Source organism: Kryptolebias marmoratus, linkage group LG8 (assembly GCF_001649575.2).
Source record: "Kryptolebias marmoratus isolate JLee-2015 linkage group LG8, ASM164957v2, whole genome shotgun sequence".
Classification (NCBI taxonomy): domain Eukaryota; kingdom Metazoa; phylum Chordata; class Actinopteri; order Cyprinodontiformes; family Rivulidae; genus Kryptolebias; species Kryptolebias marmoratus.
Window position 1 is genome coordinate 21,826,984 of NC_051437.1, and position 16,056 is coordinate 21,843,039.

The following is a 16,056-nucleotide window of genomic DNA, read 5'->3' on the forward strand; positions in this document are numbered from 1 at the left end:
TTCTCAGTTCGTTGTTTATGTGTCGTGTAACATAGCATACCGTACAATTATTCAGCCTGTTGTTGCCTCTATTCTATTTTTATTTTAAATTGCCTTTCAAGATGACATGTCTGTTCTTGGTGTTGAATTTTATCAAATAAATTTCCCCCAAAAATGCGACTTATATATGTCTTTTCCTTCTTTATTATGCATTTTATGGCTGGTGCGACTTGTACTCTGGAGCGACTTATAGTCCGGAAAATACGGTAAGTATAAAATCTCTCGTTTGAACATGTTCAAGCAGAAAACTGATATGATATACTGTAGAAATGTAGACCGAGGTGTTTTTATTCACACCTTAAGTATTCCAACAACGCAAACAAAAGTAGTCTAAAAAGTGTTTAGGGAAACTGGGCAACTAACGCAGGGGAATTATTGGTACAGGTAAAGGAATTAAAGCAAGTTTTTCCTAGGGAATGTGGGATAAGCTCAGAGGAAACATACAGGAGACAGGGAGCCTACCTGAGGTTGGGTATGTTGGGTTTGATGTGCAGGAGCTAACTGGGTGTTGGGAGGAGGGTGGAGCTCAGCAGAGCTCAGGGCAGCTGTGAGCAAGGTGGGGCTGAGGGGCAGGAAGGCTGCAGGAGAAGGAAGAGTAGCAGGAAGGAGCAGAGACTGCAGGGCTTGAATAGGGTTCTCTGCTCCAGCAGTAATCGGAAGCAGGCCTGGGGAGATGTCCAAGAGCCCTGAGCCGGTGAGGGTGGATGGATCCAGGAGGCCCGAGTTCTTATCGAGAGTGAGGCCCTCCAACGTGGTAGGGATCTGTTGTGACTGCTGGATAGGAACTTCCAAGCTGAACTGGCTCAACTGACCCAGCGCTGAAAGAGGTAACAAAGAGGCCGTCTGTTGCCCAACTAACATAGAGGCCATAAGCAGGGCTTGGAGACTCGATTTTTCTGTTAAATCAGGTTCCTGTCCAGCAGAGTGGGCTGACGCTGGGAGCGGGTTTAGCAGACCCAAGAGGTTCAGCGGTATCTCCCCCTGTGCGCCACTCAAAAAGGGCAACAAGGGAAACAGAGGATTGTTGTTAAGCTGATGTTGTTTCTGTTGCTGATCTTGGTTTTGTTGCTGTGGGTCTTGTATCAATAAATGTGACTGCTCTGGTTGGTTTTGCTCTGCAAGAGTCTGTGGAGGTTGTGGTGTAACAGAGGCAGGGGGGATCTGTGCTTGTTGCCCTCCCAACCACAGCCCCCCTAAAGGTAATGAAGCCAGCACTGTGGGGTCCAAGAGAGAAGGTAGACCTCCTGTAGATGACAGCAGCTGAAGCAGCTGCTCTTGGTTCATGAAGGGGAAGGCCTCCGCCAGAGGTAAGGGAGCAGCTGACTCGCTCACAGTTGAAGAGTTAGGAGGACTGTGATTCTCCTCGTGATGAGTGGAGATGCTGAATGCAGGACTAGTAGGTGCTGGAGGGCTTGTCAGTGTGGAAGTCTTTGGGTCTAAATGTTCAGATTCCTCTGGTCCTGTGGGGAAAAACAAATTGTGACCTTTTGCTCAGACTGCCTTATTAACTACAACACAGTTTAGAAAAGTCTTAAAGTGGATAACACATTTTAATGATCCATTCATACAGTTTTATCCTGGAACAGCAGTGATCACTGAAAGTAAAAATATATAATGCTAAACTATTGACAAATACAAGTACAGGAAAAAATCTTTGGCTTTCTATTCTAAAAGAACACTACAATCTATAAACCTTAAGGAAACAAACACAACTGCACATATTTATTACTTTTCATGTCTACAAGTGTGCAATTAATATCTTGGTAAATATTAAATATCAGGTTATTTTAAATGCATTCAAAGTTTAGTTTGCATGGTTGATTATATACTTGAGAATGAAAAAACAAAACAAAAAATACCTTACCTGCAATAGGATTTTCTGGAGAAGACAGCTCAACATTAGTGGCTTGTTGGGAGCAAATACCCTCCTCCTTTGTCACAGTGAAGGATGCTGCGAGAAGTGTCAGAACATTGTTACTAAGATCAAGAGGCTTCGGGGAAGAGGGCATCCCAATCGAAATGCTGTCTTGAGAATGACTCAGGTCCACTGATGATGGTGTGCTGTTGTTACCACTCTCCAGCGCCACAGGTTCATGATGTGAGGCTTCTTGTAAAGATGCCTGAGAAACAGAGTCTATTATGGGAACACCATTCTGAGTTGCTTGATCCTTATCTACAGGAGATTGTGGTGTCTGCTGAGATGGGCTGCCATTGTTGCCAAACACTAAATTTGACTTTGGAGGCAGTGTACATGGAGGGTCTCTTTGCAGAGGACTTGATTTTGTAGACTGTGAAGGAGACTGAGATGATAATGTTGTGAAATGAGCGGAGGTGGGATGGGAAGAAAGTGGCTTTTGCACCAGAGATAGAGGATTAGTGTTATCTGTTCGGCATGGGGATTGAGTCTGTGGGTGGCTGAGAGTAAAACTAGGGGCTGGAGAAGATGGTAACTCTGTGGGGCTCTGTTTATTAGTGTGTCCACCTCCTTCAACAAATACAATTTTAGACGGCGCTAAGGCAGAGTTGGATACAGTAGCTTGTGCATTCTGCACACTGAGCAGGTGTAACAGAGCAGACAGAGGCTGGGTTGGAGGATCCAAGCTGAGAGTTGTGGGTGTAGTAAAATCCAGAGCCTCATTTGGCCGAGGAGGCCTGGAAAGGTGTGCTGTTGGTCGAGGAGCAGAGAGTCTGGGCATCTGCCCAGAGAGGTTTTGATGATGGTTTTCCAATGTGACAGCACTCTGGTTCTGAACAGCTGAGGTAGAGTAGCAGTGTGAAGAGGAAGAGGGAAGGGAACAGGAAGTGGAGGAAAGATTGATAACTGAAGCAGGGACAGCTTCTTCTGGTGGAGTCTTACTCAATCCATTAGCCAGCGGTTGGGTGTCTCTTAGCATGCTGAGGACTGTGGGAGATCGTCGTTGTCTCTTCCTGTGTGACGCACTGCGTTCAGTTGTGGGAGGCAGGTGGGGCGAGGAGGAAACCAGGGATTGGACCAGAGGGTGTGAAGGAGAAAAGAGAACAGCAGAAGCCGCTGCAAGGGAAGGATGGGGAAGCCTAGCAGAAGCAATGGAAGAGGAAGAGTTGCTGTTGTGTAAAGTGCTGTTTGTTACCTTTTGTTGCTGCTGTGCCTCTTTCAAGATGTCCAGAGAGGAAGGCAAATTTCCTGGGTTGCTGGCCATATTTGAGCAATGGCCCTGGGTTATCTGGCTAGCCAGCTGAGCTTTGGCAGCTGCAGAAAGTAAGCTACTAGCAGGGAAAGAAACTGGGTGTGGGAGCTTTCCCTGATGGCCATAGTGGTGGTTTAGCAATGGCCCCAGAGGTAAACTTGAAGGCCCTGCAGAGTTCAACCCAAAACCTGGTGGTCCTGCACTGGCAGTTGGACTCATGGTGCCCTTAGAGGACTTTGAGGAGACAGCATGAGGGTGACTACTGCTTTGGTTAGTCAGTAAAGAAGGATTAGCAGGGTTTGGGAAGTGGTGATTATTAGTGCTGCTGTTGCCTGAGTTCTTAAACTGCTCTAAGATGTCCTCCAGCTTGTACTTGGGGAAGTGGGGGCTGGGGTTGGGGGAGCCACTGGAAACAGGGGAGTGTGGAGAGGAAGAAGCAGACTTCCTCCTTTTAGACACGGTACTTCCCATCAGTCCTCCTCCTTCTGCCACTGTTGAGCTTCCTCCCTGCTCAGACAGAGAGGAAGGAGAGGCTGACGGATGACGGGATCGCTGGTGAGAAGACACACACATGTTATGGACAGAGGGAGAGAAGGAGGGAGATGGAGAAAGGGGAGAATGGGGATGATGAGTGTGAGTTTGTGCTCCTCTTATTCCTCCACTAAGGATGATGGGGGAAGTAGGAGGAGGTGATGATAGGGGTGTTAGCCGAGGAGAGCTAGGAGTCTCTGGGGTTTTGGGTGTTCTTTGACCTTGACTGATGTTGGGAGAGGTGGGGGTGTGATTCGACCTCTGGGCAGTGTTGGGAGCTGGAAATGAAGCGCTGGGAGAACCAATAGAGGATGCTGGAAGAGGATAATGGTGAAGTCTTCTTAAAGTATCTAGGGAATGGTTAGAATTGGTGCTTGTATGGGTAATGGGAGAGGAACCATTGTAAGGATAAATAAAGTGGTGGGGGGATTTGGGGCTGGCAGAGGGGTTTGGGTGGAGGTTGTTGTGCACTTGAGTTGAGACTGAATGGAGTTTAGGGTAATAAATTCCACGGTCTTTTTCTTTGCGCTCTGCAGGTTCCTTCTGTGGATCTCTGTTGTCCCCTCGACTCACATCTGTGAAGACACACACATAAAAACACTTTGTGGATTACAAAGCAATTGCTTTGAACAAAAGTTCTGACATAAGTCAAAGGTAAAAAAAGACTTATTGAGACATTTCATGTTTGATTGTTAAGCAAGCCCTGCCTGATATAAAACTTGTTACTTTAAAATAAAAAAAAACTTATTTATCAGAACAATCTGAGCTGATGCTCCTAAAACTTTCAGTTAGGAGCTCCAGCATTACTATAAAAAGAAAAAATTGGTCTTGAGCCACAACACTGCTCGATTATTTCATGTCTGAAATAACATATTTACAGTGTTAGATTGTCTCATACTGTTTTTCTGTGCTTTAAAGTTTACCTGGATGATGAAAGTTGGCAAATGAAAGCTGTGAGGCCTGCATACTCCGACACAGAGCAGCCATCGCCACCACTTTCCTGCGGTGATTGCACAGTTTGGTCATGTCCTGTTCTGCTTTACCCAATGGCTGTTCCACCTTCACACCCACATTGAAGTTGAAAACCTGTATGGTAAAAGTTGTAGAGGATTAAACAGAAATCAAAGAATATTGCATTCAAGCAGACGGTGCGGGTATATTGTACTCTCGTAAACACAGCCACAGGGTAAATAAAAGCGAGTCAGTTTTAAAAGACAAATCTTTCACCTAATGCCCTATTATTCCTATTTTTGAGAGATCAAACCAATATTAAGCAGGCAGTTTCAATCTTATGAGTGATAATTGCACAGTACAGGTTAAAGCTAAAACAACTCAAGTAACCCAAATAACTATACAAAAATTCCTTGAGGCAAAATGCTTCTACTGTCAGACAACATGCTAACGATGTGCACAATGCATAAAAATGAGGATAAAATAACAGAAAAAGACTTAAAAGGCTAAAAGTATTGGACTTTAACAAACAAACAAAACACAAAACTGGTCCACAAAAAATAACCTAAATAGCTTACTACAATAGAACAATGCCAACAACTTTGAAGAGATGTTCTCTGATTAAAATGACATTCACTAAACACTCAATCAAGCTTTACAATGAGACCCGGAAACAGTTAGTTTCCTGAATTGTGCTGCACGAACTGGACTTAAGAGTTATTTATGTTAAACGGAAGCTGTGGATGCACATGACAGGTGGAACCGTTCCCGAGCATCATTACGCACAAACTTGCATCTTAACTTAAGAGACATCTTACTTTAAGAGGAAATTAGGTCCCGTTTTACTGACACTGACACATTTATATTTTATATAAATATTTCAGGATAAAAAGTTGGGGACTGCTGGTGTAGCACTTGTATATATGCTTACTCAATTAATTCAGAATCATTTCATAGAGTACCCAATTACTAAATAGCTGCAGCCCTAGTATAGATTTTTGTACGCTGTCCACACATCCTATAACACACACACATTTACAGAACAGTGTTACCTTGTGAATGATAAGCGGGCACTCCAGACCACATTTGCAGGTACCATCATTCATCAGGTAGGTCTTGACCTCATCCAGTGTGGATAGGGCAGTGCCACTGGGACTGCAGGGAGAGGGCAGGGAACGCTTGTCATGAAAGAGGCGCACTGAGGCACCACTATGAACACTAAAATGTGTTGCGTTTTCCTTAGTTGTATATTAGAAACACTAGGACTTAAATTTGAACTTGGACAAAAACACATTTAGAAAGTTTAAACATATATTTGAAAAATTATATATCTTAGAAATAGTTTTATTTTTATAACACAGAACCAAAACTTTCATTATACATAAAGTTTACCATCAGGAAAATGAGGACGAAAGAGCAATAATAACAAAAACGGACAAAACAAAAGGTATAAACAGCAATATTTAGCCAGCAATGTCACAAATGGTATTTAACCCACAAGTTACACATTCATGCAAACATTTATCAACAACTTGAAATACATGTTGTGCAACTAATAACAACAACAACAATAAGTCTACATGTGTTTTCTGTTTAAGTGATCCAACTCACCTGACATAGATCACCTGCCCTCCTTCCACTCTCCTGTGCCAGCCAATGGGAACATGGACCGCCGTAGCGTGGACCCCATCCTTGTCTCCACTGACAGTCTCACTGCCTCCCATCATTTTGATGCTGCAGGCTGCCAGCACCTGGAACAGGCAGCAAAGAGTTACCACGACTTATCTTTCTTTTTTATTTCATGTCCATTTATCAATATATATTGGACAATATGGCAAGAAAACAGATGGATGATAATCAGAAAAGATCTGCACCCAACTCTTTTCACTAAACCTAGAACAAAGTTTGAGACGCTAAATAAAGTATTACTTATAAAGAACATTTTGGTTATATCTTTGTAACGTCAAGTCTCTTTCAGCTGCAGTAAGAACTGATACATACTGTCAGCATCACATTTTTATTTTATTTTATTAGGACATTTTAGCCAATTCTTAGGAAATTCAAGCTTATTTTTAAACCCCAATAGTCATCAAAGGCTTGTTAGATGATTTTTTTTATTTGATGCAAATATGTAACTGTAGATTGATATGCATTTATACAGTCTAATGAGTCTCAACAATAGTTGAGACTGCACACATAAAATGAAATAACAAATGTCCCTGCTGTGATGATTTTAGGATGTCAATAAAAGTTAACTACAAATATTATAAAGTTAACTTTGTCAATATGATAAAGTCAGCTAAGGTTTAACTAAATAATTAAAACTGGGAAAAGGAAGAGCAGCAAATGAATGAGTTTCAATAATTGATTAACAGTGACTGAAACTTGACTTTGAAGAAGGTGACTTCCACTTGCCAAATAAAAAGGTTTAGACAAAGTCTGACCTTCACATTTAGTATTCTGCTATATGTGCTGTTTAAGAAAACAAAATAATAAAAAAATCATTCCTTATTTACACATACATACTCTACACTTTTTCAGACTCAAAATTTCAGCTTTTTTTGGTGAAATTTATGAGTCATTTCTGTCTTCTGACATGTTTTTGAACACTGTTGAGGTTTTATCATCTGTATGTTTATGTAAAATCATCATATGTGGAAAAGATTTTTTTCCTCTTAGAGAATAAACAACTACCTAATGCTATGAAAGATGCTTTTTTCCCAATAAATACTGCTTTGTTTGATTTCAACTTTTGAGAAAATATAAATGTATTTTTTGTTTAGAACATTACTAAATTTTATCACCCAAAATGGAAATCTGACTCCCTTTTTAGTTAATTTTAGCCGTCACACATGAGCTGGTCATTTGTCAGCTTAATAGTTAAAGCTGCATTTTCCTAAATGAGATAAATATCATACACAAGGTATGTCTGAGCAAATTATTATCTCTGCTCCATATTTCAGTTCCTGGAAGCTGGTAATCCTGTGTCCATATGGATCAAAAGTGGATATGGTGGTGACGATGTTTATCTTTAATATACAGTGTGAAAAGTTACTCTAATCATAAGAGCAACTTTGAGAGTTTTGAATTTTTATTTTCTAGATAATACAATAGGTAATACAGTCTGGAAACACTAATGTTTCTCCATAATCAGACCTGGAAAATACTTGAATCAAATACCATACGTTTCAAGGCTGCATAGGAACCTCGTTTGCATCTTTGACAATAAAGAATATATTTTAAAGGGAAAAATAACACGCTAAATACCTTGTCATCTTTGGGAAGCCAAGATCTGTTTTGGCTACAGTATCTGTTGTCCGATGTACATGCTGGTGGGTGAGAAGCAGACTCCTCCGAACTCCGATAATTTCTTCCACTGTGAGGAAATCCTTAAACTTTTCAGGAGGACTCCAACAGATTCTGTTTGCTCAGATCACATCAGAATGGTGGTTTTAGATGAAGAGGCTGCAAAAGAAAGGTGGAGGAGGTGGATTATGTAATCTGACAGAGGAGGAGGGGGGGAGCACGGCAAATGACTGATGCAATAAATATTTTTTGAAACTGATCTCGTCCGGCCACGCTTGAAAAACGATTGCATCTCATGCCCTGCTCCCTCAAAGGATAAAAAAAGGAAAAAAGTTCAACTTCAGAGCAAACTGTGGCTTCTTTGAAGTAGGAGGGTGTGTTTGGGTAGGCCTGTAGTTTACTGGATGATTCGCTCCAATCTAAACGATTGCCTTTCCAACAACAAACTCAGAAGATAACGAGCAATTGAAAGGAGACTTAAATTAAACCACACGAAGTTTGAACAAATGTGTAATATACAACATAACAGCGTTACAGTGAAAACAGCGAAGCTAACGTTTAAGCTAACAGCTAAGCTAACAGGCTAAATCCACTTGGTACTCTGTTGTCGTGACAGCTGTCAGGAGCACAAAACACTCCCGATGCAAAACTCGAGTGTCTTAGCTAAGGTTTCAAGAAACGAGCTTTGCACAAATGCTGCTTAGCAATAAACAAACTTGTTTAATCCTACACTTTATAAACATATGTTAGCTAACGTTAACGTTTTCTGAACAACCTTTCTCGCGTCAAGCTTGCTAACATGTCTGTGTTGACCAAGTTTTGAAGTTGGCTTGTTGTTTTTATTATTACTAAATATTACTATCGGCTCGCAGGAGATTTAAGAGTTAGCTAGGTAGTACTATTGAGAGACTGTTTTGGAAGCGATCGACACTTTAATAAACCACAAAATTAGTTATTACATAATCTAAATCACGAATTGGCGCGGCGAATCGGCTCCCAGCCAGAATTTAAGCAGCGTCTTCCAGTCGGACTTAAAAACAAAGGGGGGCAAATAACGCTTCATTTTACTGCGCCTGGGGTTCTGGAGGCTAACGCACCCAGCTAGGCTAACTGGAGGAGCTAACTGAGTGAAATTTACTTGTTTCTGGAGTGTCCCACAAAGACACGGGGATGTCCCGTTCCCGCTCCACACCTATCCGGCCGTCGCTTCGGTCCTTCTTCCTCTAATCCGCGTAACGTTCAGTTGTATTCCGACAAACATAACGACCCATGAAATCCTCAATTCACAGTTACCGACTGTGTATGTGTGTGTATGTGTGTGTTTTTTTTTCTTACAAATTCCGAGAAAAAAAAAATAATGGAGTTTTCTTTTGAGCATGCGCACTAGGGCGCGTAAGGAATATTTGTACCCGACATGCAACGAGACCTTTGTAGTGATCCAGACGGGCTGCTGGAGGTCCACAACACATCAGTATACGTGATAATAAAGGAATAAGCTCAGCAAAGTCCGGTTAAACAGTTCAGAGGCGTTTTATATGTGTATAATGGAACATAAGGGGTATGTTTTCATCCATGTCAGAATGGTTAAGGCAGGGCTCTGCAACCTTTACAGCCTAAAGAGCCATTTCTGCCCTTATTTCTGATTAAATGTAACCTATCCAGAGCAGCAAAGGGTCAAAATAAAGAAAACACAACTCTATGTTACAGATATGCTACAAATAACCTCTATGGTTTGTTACTTTAAGAAATTAAAGGATATTTTTGATATTTATTAGCATTTTTACATGTTAGGACAAAGATAAAAAAAAAACAAATCTTAAGTTTTAAACAATGAACTATACAAGCCTGTACCATTCATTTCTATATTTGTGGAGAATGGATAATATAGACATATACTTTTTTTATTACTGGTAATGCTTCAGTCAGTGTTTACAAACTCATAAATAACGTATATGTAAAGCATTAATAGATCATTTCTAAAAAAGCCCTTTTAAGGAAGTGGTACCAATTTGCCATATCTTTGCAGAGCACCTTATTTTATAGACTTGTAATGTAGTAATCTGCAATATGTGTTCACATTTCACACCTTTTCAACCTCTCCCTGGTTCTACAAAACACTTCACAATGTTTCTCATTAGCCCACTGACACACAGTCATTCAGGGATTTCTATTTTATATTTTGCACTGAATATTTTCACTCACACACTGAAAAGACATTCAGGGGCAGTGAGAGGATTGCCAAAGGACACTTCAACACACTGCAGCAGCTGAGGATCAAACCCCAGATCCTCCAATTCAAAGATGAATTTCCTATCAGCCACAAGGATCACGCTGTGCACCTGGAAACTAAATTATTGAACTGCCTAACAGAGTATCAAACAACTACTCCAAACGTATATTATCAGTATCAGTCTGTCACTAAAAATGGATTCACATATTTGTATAAAACTGTTCTAGTAGTATGTGTTAGTTTGATGTTGGTAGAGACAAATCAGATTGTTTTCCCTTTTTGTTCTCCACTCTATGAAAGGACACGGGACAGTGTGTCGCAGAAATACCCGAGTGTGTGTTTGTCTGTGTTCCTCTTTCTTGTGAGCAAACAAGACAAGAGGAAAGAGGTGTGTATGCGTGTGTGTGTGTGTGTGACGAAGACAGACGCAGAGAACGTATCTGATTTCTCATCGTCACTGGTGCACAGTTTGAGGTCCTCAGCTGTCACAAACTGTCAGCTTCACATAGCGGCGCTCAACCTGTCACGCACACAGTCGCTCGCATAAAACCACAGATACACAAACACAAAGAACTTAAAAGTTTGTGTTGCACTTGGAGCTCACAATCAGAGTGGAAATAACCTGAAGAGAACATAGAGGGACCATAAAGACTGGATCCAAAGGCCCCGAAAAGTGAGGAGGCATTTTGGTCAGGTGGTCTGACTCCGCTACCCTTCAGTCACTGCCAGCAGGTGAAGACCACATTTATAGTTGACAACATTTGTTTTGTTTCCTCTGTGTGATCTCTACAAACTTGATCAAAAGGTGAGTTGATACTGAAGTTTAAAGAGCGAGTATTTCTAACAAAATATCATTTCATGTGGCAAAAGTTTTCAATGTCATTTTTTGCAATAATTCCAGTAGGAAAAATATATTAATTTAACAACCAGGGTTCAGAGAATGTTTGTCCAGTTTGCTGAAACTTTTTTTTCTTTAGTTTCTTTAACGCAATCTAAAATTTTCCAAGTTTTTTCCTGACTGGCAGCAGCTCCCAAATTTAGTTGTGATGAGATCAGATTTCACAAACCAAGAATAGTGCAGGTTGAGCCGACAAATGTTCTCCGACCCAGTGTGTGTTTGGCTGCGGGTGTGCAAGCTCTTAGCTGATGTTATCATTGTACAGACAGAGAATAAAACTGTACACATCTGTTGTTTGATCACATCTGTGTTTGTGTTACTGAAGAGCATCAGTTTGTAGTAAAAAGTTGTCATTTATATTTAGATACCATCTGCTATGGCGAAATAAAACAAAAACTAGTTGACCAGATTCCAGTTTAAAAGTTTGAAATCTGGTTATACACGTTGAGTGTTTCAATTTGCTAAAAACTGTATCAGAATTAAATGTTGATGACAATTAATGGTCATCATGGATATTTAGTTATGGGTGCATGACTTTGGAAAACAAACTAGGTTTTCGAAATGTGAGAAAGTTAAGAAATAAACATAACATTTTATTGCTAGTTTGCCTTTACAAGTAAGTACAGAAGCTACTAAAAATAGCTAAGAAAAAAAGAGAGAAAATGCATTATCAGTAAAACTTGTTTTTATTTTTTTTAAGGTTGCAACGTCTTGACATCGTGAACCCTCCATCATGGATCAGTGAGTATATTTCATGCTTACCTCTTTAATTTGTTCACAAAATGTCATTTATTGAAATCTTAGCAATCAGAATAACAGAGCTATTGTAATATATTATCCATTTTAACAACAAAACAGCATTTTGTTTGATTGAGGAGATACATAGCACTTTATTTTGAAGAAGAATAATACAAGCATGGGAGTAATAGTGTCCCGATAAAAATATCTATCTACAAATTTCTCAGTTGGTTCAGAGGTTAGAATAAGTTCATCAAAAGGTTGTATTTGGATCTCTGGCTCCACCTGTTGACCTGCTGAACCAGACAGGATGTTGGACTCCAAACTGTACCTGTTAGATCCATAAATATATATATATATATATATATATATATATATATATATATATATATATATATATATATATAAACTGAAAGCATCTAAAGCAGTGGTTCTCAAAACTTTTCACAACAATTACCTCAGAAACAATGCTAAGCACTCAAAGTACCACCACTTTGACAGCTTATGCTGAAATGTTTCAAACAGATCGAGTGTCTGACATAAACAAGCAAACTGACTAATCTACTTGAACACCTAACTAACCTTAAACCAAACTTGTTTTTTTGGTCTGAACTTTGACTCTTTAAAAAAAACTCACTTGACTAAGGGATGCACACAGAGGACGGATTAACCTCGACTGGGCCTTCCTGAAATGCAGGTTTTGCAGATAGTGGCCAAAATACCTGGAAAACCTGAAATCTGATCTGAAGGTCACTTTTTGTTGTGATACAACTTTCCTCATCACAGTAATGATATGTGGCTCCATTTGGTCTTTTTCTTTTTAATTATTTTCTTCTTTGTGTGCTTTAGAGAGGATGACAAAAACTCTGTGGATATCCATGACAATCCTCCAGCCCCTGACAATGTTGTGAGGGAGGACGGAGACACCGTGAGTGACAGCACCATGTCAACCACCCGCTATTAGCAGTGCCATTCCCAGGCTGTTTAAAATAACCACCAGCTGGGACAGAACCACCGTGTTAGTGCTGGAATTATGAGCTTTTAGAGGGTCTGTCTTCATGAAACATTTGACACAGAAGAAGAATGGTCAATGGAAGTTTAATTTGAACTGTTATTCTCTGGTGGCATAAAAATAGTCATGTTTTATTCACTTTCTGTTCTGAAAACTATAAAGAATGTTTCTCCAACATGATCCAGGTTTGGTAAGTTCAAACAGACCTGGTTTCACGTGTCCTAACCAAATTCTTTGTGTTCTTTAGGTCTATTTTATATATGAGGAGGAGGTTGAGGTGGAGGAGAAGGAACCAGAACCTCCTCCAGAACCGATCATTCGGGTCAATGACAAACCTCACAAGTTCAAGGACCACTACTGCAAGAAACCCAAGTTCTGTGACGTCTGCGCTCGCATGATCGTTTGTATGTATGATGACCTCACAATGAATAGTAGTGTTTTACATATTTTTAGATTTGTGCAACATATTCTGTTTATCCTCGCTGACGTTACTTTGTGCATCTATTAGTGAACAACAAATTCTGTCTGAGGTGTAAAAACTGCAAGACCAACATCCACCATTCGTGCCAGTCCTACGTTGAGTTTCAGAGGTGCTTTGGAAAAATTGTGAGTTTAATTTCTTGCAGAGAATTCAATATTTTAAATCCAGTAGAAACTACATGCAATTTATTGGAAAGCAAGATTGTAGAATATCTGCAGATTGAAATTATTTGATTGTGGCAGATTTTTAGTTTGAAAATAAATCTCTTTTTCTTGTAGCCGCCTGGTTTCAGAAGGGCTTATAGTTCTCCTCTGTACAGCAGTGACCAACCAGATTCAAGTGAGTCCACCAAGACATTTATTCCCTGCTGTTAAAGGAGGCATGTTACTTTTTATGGAGTAGAGGCTTTTAAATAAGTCCATAAAGTTCTGTTTCAGCTTGAAATTGGCAGTGTAATGATTCTTAAGAGAAAGGGAGAAAAAAGGGTTTCTAAAATCTGTGTTGCAGCTCCTTTCATATGAATTTTTTACCATCAAAGCCTAACAATCTACTTGTGTATTTTTGTTTTTTGGCTCATTTGTCCTTAAACAGACAACCCAAATCGGAGTGATCCAGTCTTTGACACGCTGAGAGTTGGTGTTATCATGGCAAACAAAGAGCGCAAAAAGAATGACAATGACAAGAAAAATGTGAGTATTTGTTGTATTTTTAATCAAAAAACATACACACTTCAGACAAAAAAACCTTCTACTCACAAAAATAAATTCTTTAAGCCTTATTTTAGATGGCTGAAAACAGATACAAACACCTGAAATGTTTTGTTAAAAAACATGACGTGTATGTGCTCGGAGTAAATTAGGACATCTGTTTGACACTTTGACCTCTAGATGATGATGATGATGGAAGAGGAGGAGGAGGAGAACCAGCAGCCCAAAGAGAATGAGGAGGGAGGAGAAGGTAAAAAAATATTTGCATTTGGTTGTGTGATAAATAGCATGCTAATAATGAATTATGCAAAATATTTGTCTGTTTGTGAATACACAAACAGGGTGTCTTTTAAAATAAGTAAGTTATTGACTCTGTTGTTCACACAGGGAAACCTGAAGATAAAAAAGAGAAAGGTGGAGACAAAGCAGATGAAAAGGTGAGAATGAATGACACACTTCAGCACGCAGGTGTGTGCAAACGGTTTTAAATCTTTTTCATTTGTCATAAAAATCAGCATCTTTGTTGTTTTATCAAAAGAGTAAAGGAACATTTACTGGGTCCCACTACTACCTGGCTCTTTACCGCTTCAAGGCTATAGAGAAAGACGACCTTGACTTCCAGTAAGAATCAAAATCTTGTTTACAGTAATTTCATGAACAATGAAACATCCAGTCTTAAATTTGTTTTACTGAATCATTCTTGACTTTGATTAAATTACTACACAATAATCATAACACACGTGTTTGTTCATTAGCCCTGGGGATCGGATCATAGTACTTGATGACTCCAACGAGGAATGGTGGAGGGTTAGTTTTATTTCTTTACTGTAAAACCTTGAAACATGTTGATTCCATGTGTTTCACCACTGAAGATATGCACTGTATCATCAGGGAAAAATGGGGGAGAAAACAGGATATTTCCCTGCAAACTACCTGATTAAAGTGCGAGCATCAGAGAGAGTTTTCAAGGTGACCCGCTCCTTTGTAGGCAACAGAGAGATGGGACAAATTACACTCAAGAAAGATCAGGTAACTCTCACAGTGTACTGAACAGTACACTTCAAATCACAAAAGAAATCTGCCAATTTATTGTTAACCTCAATGTTGACATTTCCCATATGAAACCTTGAGTTGTTACATCAGTCTGTGGCCTTAATAGATATTTCAAGTCAAAACTGATCTTCTGCTGTCACTCTGTTCCAGATTGTGGTGAAGAAAGGAGATGAGAAGGGCGGCTACCTGAAGGTCAGCACAGGACGCAAGCTGGGCTACTTTCCTGCTGATCTGCTTCAGGAGATCACTGTGACATAAACACCAAAATGAACAAAAAAGGGCTGAACACACATTTTGAATAACGACAAAAACTGGACACTTCTGTTTAACCAAATAATCAGATTTTCTACACTCAATTGCAGAAGAATAAGTTGACTTGTGTTTGCTGTGATGTTTTTGCCTTTGACACAGGTGATAATTAAATGGACTGTTTTATTTTTAAAAGCTTGCTTTGAGTAGCATAGTGACACAGATAGACAGTTTTGGTTGCTGCCTGCTGATTTTAGTTAATACAGATCTTAAGGGTGAGTAGAGAAACACCTGAAGCTTTTCAAAGTCATGGAGTAACTTGTTAAAATAAGACTATTTGTGAAGGATTGATTTATATTAAAGAATTTGACATTTTTGAAGCAGTTTTAGGAGAGAGCTTAGGAAATTTACAACTTGGGTTCTAGTTTTCACAAAGTTAGATATGAGCAGATTAAAACTGCACAGCATCAAATAAAGGCAGATACGATGTTCAGGTGATACAAGAATAAATAAAAAAAACTTTCAGACTATTATTTTGATCTCAATTTACATATTTAATAATAAGTAAAACATCTGGATCAAGTATTTTTGATAAAATAAAAACTTTAATTTTTACTACGTGATGTCTTCTTTGGTGTTTTATACAAAGTTTTACAAGTCCCCACTTGCAGAGAGCCTGAAAAGTCCAAGTACA

The 16,056-nt window shown here is 39.5% G+C and overlaps 2 protein-coding genes across 3 annotated transcripts in view; one reads left to right on the forward strand and one right to left on the reverse strand.

The window, feature by feature from the left end:
* The window catches only part of mbd6 (methyl-CpG binding domain protein 6), a 15,822-nt gene extending 6,486 nt beyond the window's left edge, over window positions 1–9,336 (reverse strand). Inside the window, exons 1-7 of the mRNA XM_017417795.2 lie at window positions 9,133–9,336; window positions 7,956–8,153; window positions 6,300–6,439; window positions 5,741–5,843; window positions 4,661–4,823; window positions 1,904–4,312; window positions 502–1,499 (exon numbers count right to left, since the gene is read on the reverse strand). Of these exons, the coding sequence (XP_017273284.1) occupies window positions 502–1,499; window positions 1,904–4,312; window positions 4,661–4,823; window positions 5,741–5,843; window positions 6,300–6,415 (3,789 nt within the window). The 5' untranslated portion in view covers window positions 6,416–6,439; window positions 7,956–8,153; window positions 9,133–9,336. The remainder of the gene's footprint in view (window positions 1–501; window positions 1,500–1,903; window positions 4,313–4,660; window positions 4,824–5,740; window positions 5,844–6,299; window positions 6,440–7,955; window positions 8,154–9,132) is intronic.
* A 1,355-nt stretch (window positions 9,337–10,691) lies between these two features.
* stac3 (SH3 and cysteine rich domain 3) lies at window positions 10,692–15,980 on the forward strand. Of its 2 annotated transcripts, none has more exons than XM_017417590.3 (13): window positions 10,692–10,956; window positions 11,823–11,863; window positions 12,710–12,788; window positions 13,120–13,276; window positions 13,381–13,478; window positions 13,632–13,692; window positions 13,945–14,042; window positions 14,241–14,310; window positions 14,448–14,497; window positions 14,599–14,681; window positions 14,816–14,867; window positions 14,952–15,089; window positions 15,264–15,980. In XM_017417590.3, the coding sequence occupies exons 2-13, from the start codon at window positions 11,856–11,858 to the stop codon at window positions 15,369–15,371; spliced, it is 1,002 nt and encodes a 333-aa protein (XP_017273079.1). In that variant the 5' UTR covers window positions 10,692–10,956; window positions 11,823–11,855; the 3' UTR covers window positions 15,372–15,980. The 2 variants fall into 2 exon arrangements, with proteins under 2 accessions (XP_017273079.1, XP_017273078.1); XM_017417589.3 differs by having other exon boundaries at window positions 10,693–11,029.
* Window positions 15,981–16,056: the final 76 nt, after the last annotated feature.

Coding starts and splice junctions, on each gene's coding strand:
- stac3 (XM_017417590.3), top strand. Junction 13,277..13,380: donor CTGCGCTCGCATGATCGTTT/GTATGTATGATG, acceptor TGCATCTATTAG/TGAACAACAAATTCTGTCTG. Junction 14,682..14,815: donor AAAGACGACCTTGACTTCCA/GTAAGAATCAAA, acceptor TTTGTTCATTAG/CCCTGGGGATCGGATCATAG.